The sequence below is a fragment of the Balaenoptera acutorostrata genome, chromosome 5 (assembly GCF_949987535.1).
Source record: "Balaenoptera acutorostrata chromosome 5, mBalAcu1.1, whole genome shotgun sequence".
Taxonomy (NCBI): Eukaryota; Metazoa; Chordata; class Mammalia; order Artiodactyla; family Balaenopteridae; genus Balaenoptera; species Balaenoptera acutorostrata.
The window spans coordinates 22530204-22542859 of record NC_080068.1 but is presented as its reverse complement, the minus strand read 5'-3'; the positions used below and the strand labels follow the sequence as shown (position 1 = coordinate 22542859).

Here is a 12656-nt window from a genome sequence, read left to right as displayed (position 1 = left end):
TTTTTTAAAAAACACAAATATTTTACTTCTTTTCTTTACTAGCATATTATTGGACATTCTTGGGTACCTAAGAATCTGTATGCCTAGTTAAATCAAGACTAAGAAATGCAGTGTTTAAATAAAGAAGGCTTCAGATCCAGTTGTGAGGTATGCAAATTTTCAATTGAGGAACAATAAATGTACTCCACTTCAATGCTTCAGAGTGAAGTTCATCTACACTATTCACCATTTGCTAAAAAGGAAATAAAGGAATGAAAAAACATGTTATTATAAAAATGGGCCCCACCTTACAGAGAGAATTCATCAGTCTCAGAGCAGAAAAGATGACCTAGCAGAAAAAAATCTTTCCTATGGTCCTGCAGGCGGCTAAAACGAGTGGTTAGAGGGCCAAAACTCTGATCTTAGGAGAGACACGTGCCCCACTTCAGACAAGAAGAGGGAAGCTGTGTTGTGTGCTGCAGCTTGCACTGTGCATTAGGTCAGCAGTGGGGAGTAAATTCCAGAATACATTAGAACACTGAGGACATGCACATTTCAGGAAATATATACCATTAATCTTGAGACAAGGAAACAAATAAACTTCAAGGACCTCTCCCTTCAAAAATGGAAATATCAGAACATGCCCAACCTCTGTTGCTGATGATCACAAAAATGCCCACATAAGAAAAGCTTTCGAAATGAATGTTTTCAGCAGGTTTTACTCTTGTGTGGCATAAAGGACCATCTCTTGCTGATAGGATTTCCTGCGTATAGACAGGAAAACATGGTTTAAAACTAAGCTGACCAATCCTAATGCTGGTTAGAGTCTGCCTTTAATTGTTAGAGATAGCATATTAAAAGCGAAAGGTAAAACACAGGTTTTTTATAATATGAGTAGCCAAATGTTTTTCATGCTGTAATCAAAGAAAATGCTCTTAGGTTTATCCTATACCATCATTTGTACAATAAAATTCAAAAGAAGTATCTTAATGTGAAAAGCAATGCATACTCCTTCTTTCTAAACCAATCAGAACATTATCAAGAGTAATGAATGCTATGTAAGTCTATTTTATTTAAAGAAGTAATACTAAATCCCTTTAAAAGTATTGGGTTGGCCAAAAGGTTGGTTTGGGTTTTCCGTAAGATGGTACGAAAAACCCGAATGAACTTTTTGGCCAAACCAATATTTCACTTTTGGTTTCTGATTCTTTGCATGCATAAATTTGGGAAATACATTTTTTAGGCGGCTAAAGTTTAAGTGTGAAATGATTACAAAATGTGGACCAGGGTGTCCGGGGGTACCTAGTGTTCCCTCTCTTTGTCTGACCTAGCAAATTACATCTTTCAAATCTCAGCTTACATAGACTTCTTTTGGTAAGTCTGCATAACCCTACTCTTCTTCCCAGGCAGCACGGAGTGACCCTCCTCAACATTTCTGTCCCATAGTGTGCAGACTACTACTACAGCGTTTATCACCACATGGAAACTATTCATGTCTCTGTCCCTCCTATTAGAATGGCAGCTGCCTGAAATGTGTCACATTTTTGTACCCCTCCTTAGCCAATGTTCTGGTACATAGTAATGCCTCAATAAACAGCTCATGAATGAATAAATATCTATATTTTAAATACCAATATTTAATTACCCTAGCGTCTGAAAATTGCTTGCAAATGGTTCATTAAATATATATACATTATATAAATAAATCTATTTCTCTCTATATATATATAAATATACATATATATGTATAGGGCAAAATATTAACAACCAACAAAGATTTGTTGGACTAGCCATTATTTCTATAGGTTTGAAATTGAAAATTTTCAAGTACAAAGTTAGGAGAAAAAAAAAAGGACACTGGTATCCCTTTATAATTGCAAATATAATTATAATGAACAGTTTTATATTCCCAAAGCACATTCATTGCCCATTAAGTCTTTTAAAGATCCCTGTGAGTGAAGAGGGGAGGGGGGTGCTAAGTAATTCCTCAAGTTTTAAGGGCAGCCAGCACTTGGTTAAGATCTTTGAATTCTAAGTCCTTTTTACTACACCAATCTGCCTTATTAGATGGGTGTTCAATAAATACTTTGTCTTCTCCCCCAAAATGATATGTTCAAGTCCTAACTCCTAATACCTCTGAATGTGACTTTACTTAAAAATAGGGTCTTTGCAGATGTAATCAAGTTAAGATGAGGTCATACTGAAGAATGGGCCCTCAATCCAATGCCTGGTACTTTTACAAGAGAATACAGGAGGTTTGGATACAGAAACACAGAGGAGACAAAGGGAAGAAGGCCAACGTGCTGGAGTGACGCAGCTACAAGCCAAGCAGCTACAAGCCAAGGAATGCCAAGGAATGCCAAGGACTGCCAGTAACCACCAGAAGCCAGGGGAGAACCACAGAAGAGGTTCTCCTTCAGATCTTCCAGAAGTAACTAACCCTGTCATCACCTTGATTTTGGACTTCTAGGCTCCAGAACTGAGAGAGAACATATCTCTGTTGTTTTAAGCTACCCAGTTTGTTGTAATTTGTTACAGCAGCCCTAAGAAACTAATACAGTAGTTATCATTTGACCTGAAGCATATACAACTTTTACACAACAATATGTGTGACAGCAGGGTTTAAGTTACTCGTTTTACATGACATATCCTCTCAGACCTTACATAGGGGGACAGGAAAAACAATTTAAAAGAAATTTTTACCACTTTTAGAGTTTTCCTGATAGTTACTGTTGTTGCCTCTGTATATTTTAAAATATGAATACATTTACAAAAAATTATTAGTGAGATTATTAAAATACTTACTTGTTCATGCCCTCCCAAATATGGGTCGTCTTCTGCCATTCTGGAGCTGTACATCAAAAGAATACAAAACCGAACTGTAAAACTGGAAGGAACCTTAAAAATTCCGCTATGCAGGAGTAAACTGTATTATTCCAGTAAGACCAAATGTAACCGTTTTTTAAAGCCCTTAGGAGGAGGATATGGTGTAGTTCCTCTTTGGAATCTAAATCTAACAGTAGAAATATTGCATAATCAAGGAATTACCACTTACATATAACCCACAACACTTATGTCAACCTCACAGTAGTGTCCTGGAGTTTGGTACAACTAGTCTTCATCCTCTGTATAAAAATCATGCCACTAGATTCCTTAGAGGCCATTTCTTTTTGTCACCATCGAGACTTCAAAGATTCACTTAGCTCTTTGTGTAGGTTATTTTCCAACCCTTCATGAATTCTGTGGTAGTCCTAGAACTATCTCCCCACTTTCTACATGCCACTTGAGTTGAGAAGCTCAGAGGGGATCATTTTGCTGTGAGAGGGCCTGATCAGTGCTTTGCATAGCACACGGTAGGACGGCTGCAGTGTGCTGTGCTCTGTCCCCTAGAGCACTCCGCTGCTGCAGGCCACTTCCTCTGTCAGAGTGGTCCAGAAACACTGTAACATTAAACATGCAAGCAAACGGCACAAAAATAAGAGCCCTTACTATCAAGCCTACAGTCTCAGATTTACTCAACCCCAGCCAGATATTAAAACATCACAGGCCCTAGCAATCTTCTGTTACCCAGAGGCCTTGACAAAAATTAAGAGACACATGACCAGATAAAAATAGTATCTAAAATCCCATACCATTTTGGATTTACTTAAGAAATGTCCTTATCATTATTTTAAATATGTATAGGACAATTTTAGTTAAATTTACTTAGATCAAAGTTTAGACATATTGCCTGAAAAATTAGAAGATAAAGAAAAAAAACAGAGCTGAAAGATCTGAAGCCAATTTTTCTCTCTTTCTTTTTTTCTCATGAAGTCTATAAAGCATTCAACGGCACTTGAGACTGGGCCTGTCCCAAAGTGTTAGCTGCCCACCAAAATCGGTTCTCTCCTTTTCCACAGTAATAGAGTTGTAGCTGGAAACACACTCAGCCAGAGTATACCCCACCCACACTCCTGTGGAGTTAGGGATGGTCATTTGAAGAAATGCTTGCCAGTGCAATGTCAGAACTACTTATTGTGTGCCATTTCCAGGTCTGGGCTTAAGGCCCTTGACATCCTTCCTCCGTGTTTTTGTTTCTTCTCTGTCCCACTGGATTAAAACCTAGGCATGGAGAAGACCTGGCACTTACATGATGATGAATGGCAGCTAAGACGGATGGTGATGTGAGAAAGAAATCAACGACTGTGTTCTTTAACCGGGTGTATTGTTGGGTCTCTTTGTTAAAACAGTTTAGCCCTCACTCTAATGAATGTATCATTTAACATTCCAAAGTCCTCCAAAGAGGATTCCAGTTTCCAATGAAATCCTCTCCCGCTAGTGCCCTCTGTGACTGGGGAGGAGGGAAAGAGAGAGCATCGGAGGGTTCCTAGTGGAATGCAGAGTAGTGCTGAATTTCAACAAAAGGGAAAAGAGTGGCTCTGAGTTCTACAGAACAAGAACGCCATGCAGATTTGCAAGAAAATATTCGTCTAAGACAAGAAACTATTGATTGAAGATTTACAAACAGCTGTAGTTAAGACAAACAGCTAAAAAAAAAGGAAAACAGACCTTTTAGTGAAGAAGAATTAAATCATTAGAAATTCAAGAGTTCTTCCACTGCTGGGCGTGTGACTTTGGATATATAACTAACCCACTGTGGCCTCTGTTTCCTCATCTGCAAATCAGAGACCCTGATAGGGGCTGGACCTTTGAAAGGAATAGAATTTTGTTGTGCTCGGAATATGTTAGCTAATAAATACTTATTCAAAGAAAAAATCTCCTAAATCATAACTCTTTCTGTAAACTTGGATTTTTATACGGACTTAAGTATATATCCATATTAAAGAATCATTAGCATAATTTTCACTTATATGAAGGATACCAGTAAATAGTGTTACACTGAAATACAGTGTTAACACCAGTTACAACATTCCATGTGAAAAGTTCTTATTCTTAGAACAATACAGAAGCCCAAGCTTCCAAGAAAAATATTAAGACCATTTTTTTTTTTTTTTGCCTTTAATGTGGGTTGATCATTTGAATCCTCTCAATCTTAGCCCACAGTCTTTAAAGGCAAAGGGAGACTGCTGACTTGTTAAACTGACAGAACCTGTTCAGAACCTCTATTACACTGATTTTATGTATATATTTAAACCTGGGGATGGTTTCCTGACCTTTGATTTAATGTAAGGTGGCCCTGACCCTAATTTTAAAGACTAAACTAAATCTACTTTATTAGAACTGATGCAGGGTTATTATCATGATCACCACTGTGCAGCAAATCTCAATGAAGATCTCTAAATCATAAGCACAGGACAAAACACCAAATTAAATACAGTCCTCCCTCCAATATCCTCCCCATGACTTATGCACGAATGAGCGCCAAAAGATCATAGTTTTAAAAGCCTAACAGCAGCCCAAGAGATACTGGGTGACGGTTAAAATCTGAACTTCTACAGTTTTTGTAAGACAGTTCACTGTGAAGAGCTGAGGTAACAGTACGCTGAGAGTGATGTCAATGTTAATTCATGACTTAAAAATAAAACGTCAAACGAAACCAAGAATTACTTGGAAAGGATGAATCACAGTAATATTTGCATTAATTGTAAGAGCAGGTTTTATTTCAAAATTTTGAAATACCAACTAAGCCTTTGGAACTGAAGGATTAGGAAAGACCAGGGCAAGCCTCTACTGCCCCCTTGCTCCCCCAGCCCTTCCCCTCACTTTCCCTTTGCACACAGTTCTGTGCTTTTGAGGAAGGACCTTGAAACAGAAAGGGAGACACTGGGTTGACTGGTGAGAAGATGGGCCTAAGCTCTGCATCTCTCTCCCCCAACAGTGAGGCTTCCAGAAAAATTTTCACACCATGGAAAGGGAAACAGAAAATACAGCTAGCTAGCAATAACTAAACTATCTCCCTGAGTGAATTGTTTGTATTTCTCACATGAAAGGCATAATGTTGTAACTGGCTAAGTTCTGAATATATGATGAGTTCTGCATGAAACGCCTAATGGATTATTTTCCACACGTCTGTGACAATTCCACCACTGACATCAAAGGCCAGCATAAGTAGTTCTTAGTGAGGGCAGCAAAACCAAGGCCACAGGGTTGGATGATTAAGGGTAGAATTGGTGGCACTCCCCTCCTTGTAACTGGGGAAATTTTCTAGGATCAGAAATATTCACACTTTTTGACCAGGGCCCACTGTAAGAAAATATATTCTATTAGATTTCATTAAAAAAAACCACCACCATTAAAATCCATTAAAATGATTTCATGAGCCACTAATGGGTCACGATCTGCAGTTTGAAAAACAGAATTTTAGGTGCCATCTAGAGGATAGAGTTGGGAATCAGAGAGCTAAAGTGTCTCCATTTTCAAGTTTATTTTCAGCCACAACAGACATCACTTAGGTCTAATTTTAGTACCTCATCTTGGATGAAATTACAAGAAAAAGAGTGACTTTTTACCATCTCTCTGTTGGATAATAAATTAATAAAGAGAAAGAATATACTGGAGTTTCTTTCCATGGAGGAATTTTTTGGAGGAAACATCCTGTAAGGTTTATGCACTACATATGTGAAACATTATATGTATACTACATATAATATGAAACATTCAAATAAAGAGTGTCTATTGACTCTGCAATTCCACTTCCAGGAATTTGTACTAAAGAATTACATGAGCAAGTGTGCAAAAAAATAAGTACAAGAATATTCACTGCAGCAAAAAACTGGAAAGAGTCTAAAAGTCCTTTGATAGGAGACTGTTTAATTATAATTATGCTACATTCATACAGTTACATGTTATGTAACTGCTAAAAATAGTAATTCACATCCATATATAGTAACATGGGGACTTATACTCCCTAAGTTATAAATTTCTATGTTTTAATTTTCTAACTTAATTATGTAATTGGAAATATATTTTTAATAGAAAAAAAGAGAAAATCAAACCCTGTCCTGAATTTAAAGTTTAACTCTGACATCTTTAACGATTAATGATATACAGTGAAGAAAACATAAAGTATGAATGAATCAAAAACTTCTAAGCACTACTGGAATCCTCTTCGTAATAAATAGAAAAAAATTTAACTTTAAAGTGGCTATTTATTTACATCTTTCTGATGATATATTGACTTAGTGATGATGAAAGAAAAGTTAATGGTGAGTTTAGTTACTTTTCTCAGAATAGCTGATTTTTAAAAGTTTTTGAAAAAGAATGAATATTTGTGTCCTACCATGTTTAGATTTGTATAAACTCATTTTCTATGTTTTTCCACTCCTCCATCCATTTTCAGCTCCCTATTTTTTGAGTTGGGTACAATATGACCAATTAACATGTAGAATAGCTACCTAGTAAGTACAAATGCATTGTGCTTGGAGCTGGTATAAGATAAGGTCCCTGTTTACAATGGAATACCAATCTAACAACATTCAACTATTACGGCATGCAAAGCTTTCTAGCACAGTTAGTGATACATAGCAAATGTTAGCCATTTTATTAGGTAGCACAGTAAACATTATGTTTATAATAAATTACAGGAATAATGGGCAGTAAAAGTTTAGGCACTCTGAGAAGAATCAAGTATTTTTCTTTCTTTCCCATCCTACACATTTACTGATACACTGCCACATTCCCTCCCTATCCTAATCCTTATCACTGCTGAATAAAATGTTTGCATTTTGCCTCCAGGGACATTTGGCAATGTCTGGAGACATTTTCATCTGTCACAACTGGCAGGTGGTCCTACTGGCATCTAGTGTGTAGAGATCAGAAATGCTGCTAAACATCCTATAACGCACAGGATGGCCCCTCACAATAAAGAAATATCTGACCCCAAATGTCAATAGTGCCAAGGATGAGAAACCTAGATGCATGCCATCGCGTCATGATAGTATGCTGGTTCACTTGGATAAAGAACTAAACTTTACTGACTACCTCCCATGAGTAAGAATTAGAGATAGTGCTTCATATATTTCAGTTAATTCTCACAATAATCCTGAGAACACTGAGGCTTAGAGAGAAGAAGCCATTCGCTCAGGTTGACAGAGTAATGCTGGCTACTCTGACTCCACCGACTATGATTCGAATATCACTTGTCTAAGGGGCAGAATTGATTTTCCTTCTGGACCCACAACTTTATTTTAATACAGCATCTTTGCTCTAGGTCTCCTGAACGTTCAGGCTGGAGGTAGTCTACCCATAGCACAGCCTGAAAAGCAGAACATCACTGTGACAATACACAAAACTTAAGGGAGTTCTTCCTAAGACAATCAACTGTGAAGTTAAAAATACGAAACAACGTCAATGCAAATGGTAGTTGCTTTTTGTTTTGTTTTGTTTTAAATGTCTCCATTGATCAAGTTCAAAGGACAGAAAGAGAATAAAGAGATTCTCTCTGAAAGCTGCCCATAGAAAACACCACACTCACTAATGGTATGACAAAAGTACGTAGTACATATTTAAAATTAAGGTATATTGAAATGGTCCTTGAATGCTTTCATTAAAAAAATATTGTAACTACTATGTGTCAGTTACCAAAGATACCAAAGTACACAAGAGTGAAGCACTACCTGTACTCACAGAGCTAACAGTTGTGGTAGACTGAAAGCAATGGCCAAAAATTCTTCGCAACTCCACTGACAAGAGGAAAAATCTATTTCTCCATCCCTTGAATCTCGGCAGGGCTGTAACTTACTCTGACCAACAGAGTGAGACAGAAGGGTGAGTTTTAAATGCAGGCTTCAAGAGGCCTTGCAATGACCAAACATTCTGTTCTCTTGGAACACAGCTGCCATGTGAATAAGCCTGGGCCAGCCCACTGGAGGATGAGAGGCCACATGGAGCAGTGAGGGGAAGTCCTAGCTGAGGGTCCCCTGGACCACACAGCACCAGCTGAGCAGCCAAAAGACTTCAGAGATCCCCAGAGCCAGGTGAGACCAGATGACCTAGATAGCCTCCCGAACTGGGAGAAATAACAAATGTTTGTTTCTTAGTTAGCTCTGTGGTGATTTTTTATGTAGCAAAAGCTAACTAATGCAACAGTTTAGTAAGTAGGAAGACAGGCAAAAACAGTGCAACACCGTAAGTATCATGGGAAATGGCAGGTATGTGGGGCATGGGTTAGATATCTTGGTGATTCAAAAACTACATTTTGTTAGGGTCCTATTTAGAACACCCTTTGTACTCATTTTTACTTTATTGGCCTATTCAGTTTCCAACTGAACAAAAGAAACAAGGACAAGAGGCAAAACCACCATGGTATAAACAGAAATAAAATTAGTACTGTTAAAACCATCAAAATATAAATATTAATAAATTGCTGCTAGCTTTAAGCAGTGATACCATTATAAAGCAATAATGTTTTTAATCCTTTCAACTCCCTACTATCTAACACCAAATTCATCATTCCTATGGCAATGGGCCCCATTCCGACTTTCCAGGTTTTGCCAATATATCATTCTCTCATGTACTCAGAGCCAAAAATTCAGTCAACTTTTTCTCCTTTTCCCTCTGCTTATTTCACACCCATCCAGTCAACAATCAATTTCTGCTGATTTTTTCTTTGTATTATTTCTTGTATCTGCCCCTCCTTTGCACTTTCCTTTGACTGTTACACCCTAGTTAAACATTCATTGCCTTACCTCTGAATAACAATAATAGCCTCCATACTGTTCTCCTTTACTGTGGTATTTCTTCTTCCTTAAGCCTCTTTCACATTATTGCCACATTACTTACAAGACAAAGTCGAAAGCCCTCAACCATTCACCATATTATACTATAAGCATCACCTTAATAGGCTCTTAATGCTTAATAGGTGATGCTTATCATATAATATGCTGAGTGGTTGAGGGCTTTCCACTATGTCCTAATACTACGTCCTAACCAAAACCTTCTACAACAGGCAGACTGATCATTCAAAAATGCTTTGCTCATTTGCATCTTGTATATTTGTTCACAGGATGCCCTGCATCCTAAAATGCCATCTTTCCTACTTAAATATTACCCAGTCCTCAAGCCTCTACTGAAATCCAACATTTGCCAAGAAACCCTATATTTCCTCTGTAACCTACAGCTTTATAGTCCACGTAAGGGCTATAATACTTCTGTGTATTGATGACTGCACACTCAACAACATACTGTTCTACTGCTATTTAACTTTATATATTTATCATCTTTTTAACTGGATATAGATGCCTAAAAATAGAGTTTTACTTCTTTGAATCGCCAAATTAGTAAATAAGTACTTTCTAAAAATTACCTTTGCATTAATGGTAAGAAACAGTGCAATTCCAGATTTGTCCAAATGTGGACTTTTGGTTTCAGTCATGACAGTAACAATTATTGAACTTGCCCCATTGCCATACTCAAATGTAAAGCTATACAAAATACTTTAAGCAATAATTTAAGACCCTGGACAAGAGACAGTATAAAGCTGTATACCGTAAGAGAATGGAAATACTTGAGGTGTGTTCCAAATTCACTTTTTGACTGAGGGCACGTTCCAAACTATGACACAAGGGCGCAGAGCCCAAATAGAGAGCAGCAATCTCACAGGGGAGAGTATCAGAAAGGAGAGATACATAGAGAAAGAGGCTCATAAATCTCCATAGGGGTCACTTCTGGGCATTGGCCAAATATGAAACTATGCTAGTGCAGGACAAGATTCTGCAAAGCCTGCTAGAAAATAGCTGCTGGGGATCCAAATCCAGGGACAAGGGGGAACAATGATAAGCTGAATTGAGATTCCAGAAGTTCCTGGAACTTCTGAGAGACACTGAAGTTCTAATCATCTAGGGTGAAGAGACATCACTTAACAATCCTAACATTCAGTTGTGACCTCAGAAGACCATGCAATGGGAGTAAAGGATATACCCTAGAATAAGGGCTACTCTAAACTCTTCTTAATAAAACCAGGTGATCCACCAATAAATTTATTGCCCGTTACAACAAAACTCAACAGTCTTTAACAGAAAACAAAGGTCCATACTCTCTACAATGGGGTATTCACAATGTACAACAAAAAGTGACAAAACATGCAAAGAAGTAAGAAAATATGACTCAAAAGAAAAAATATGACACAAATGATGAAATTAGCAGCCAATGCCTTTAAAACTGCCAATAGTAATATGTTCAAGAATGTAAAAGGAATATGGATATAATGGATAAACAGATAGAAGATCTCAGCAGAGAAATGAAAACTATTAAAAAAGAAAAATAACCAATGGAAAATTCTAGACTAAAATGAAATTTCACTAGGTGTACTTATTAACATATTGAGCAATGTAGAAGAAAGGATCAATAAACTTGAATAATGGCCAATAAAAACTATTCAAGTGAAGCACAGAGAAAAAAGGCAGAAAGAAATTAAGACACCTTCAGTGACTTATGAGACAACATGAAGTGGTGTGACATATGTATAATTTAGAATCCCAGAAAGAGAGAGAAGAGAGAAAAAATATTTGAAGAAATAATGGTGGAGAATTTTCCAAACTTGATTAAAAAAAAAAAAAATCAGCCAATGACCCAAGAATCTCAAAGAACCCCATGTTGGATAAACACAAATAAAACCAGAGTTAGTCATATTACAGCCATACTGTGAAAAACTAATGATAAGAAAAAAAAAATCCTAAAAGCATCCAGGGACAAGGGGAAACAATGACAAGTATGATGGCTGACTTCTCATCAGAAACAATGATGAAAGTGCTGAAAGGAAAAAACCGAATCAGTGAACAATTCTATATTCAGCAAAAATATCCTTTAAAAATAAAAAGCGAAATTGACATTTTTCAAATAGACAAGAGCTGAGAGAATGTGTAGTCAGCAGGTCTGCTAAAAGATATGTTAAAGAAAGTTCTCCATGCTGAAGGGAAATGGTACTAGATAAACTTGGACCTACATGAAAGAATAAGAAACACCAGAGGTGATGAATATGTGGGTAACTATAAGACTTTTTTCTTGTTTGTTATTCAAGAGAAACATTACAATAAATTTTGGGGTTTATAACCTATGCAGAAGTAAACTGTATAACAATAACAACACAGAGGAAGGGAAGAGGACAAATGGAAGTAAAACACTATCAAATTCTTACATTATATATGACATGTTACGGTATTAATTCATGGTAGACTCAAGGACGCATATTATAATCCCTAAAGCAACCACTTAAAAAAATAGCTGATGAAGGACATAAAGTGGAATTTAAAAAGTAAACTTGGCTTATTCAAAAGATGGCAGGAAAGGAGGAAAAAATGAATAAAGAACAGAGGGCACAAATGGATAACAATTACCAAGATAGTAGGCTTAAACCCAACCATATCAATAATTACATTAAATAGACTAAAGTCACCCATAAAAAAGTAGAGATGGTCAGACTGGACACAAAAGCAAGACTCAGGTATATGCTTTTCATAAGAATTACACTTTAATATTAAAGACTGAGATAGTCTGAAAGTATAAAGATGGAAAGTTATACCAGTTACACCATGGAAATACTAAATATAAGAAAGCAGGCTATACTAAAATATCATATACAGTAGACTTCAAGAGAAGAACGATTACCAGGGACAAAGAGGAACATTTCATAAGAATGAAGGGTCAAATCATCATGGAGAAATAATGATCATAATGTGTAGGTACATATTAACAGAGCTTCAAGATGCATGAAGTAAAAAGTGGCAGAACTAAAGGAAGTA

General features: G+C 36.9%; 1 protein-coding gene across 2 annotated transcripts in view; it reads right to left on the bottom strand.

The window, feature by feature from the left end:
• Positions 1-12656, bottom strand: part of NFKB1 (nuclear factor kappa B subunit 1) — a 124206-nt gene that overhangs the window by 98252 nt on the left and 13298 nt on the right. For both annotated transcript variants that reach the window (XM_057546739.1, XM_057546740.1), the window contains exon 2: positions 2785-2830. In XM_057546739.1, coding sequence (XP_057402722.1) covers positions 2785-2823 — 39 coding nt within the window. In that variant the 5' untranslated portion in view covers positions 2824-2830. The remainder of the gene's footprint in view (positions 1-2784; positions 2831-12656) is intronic.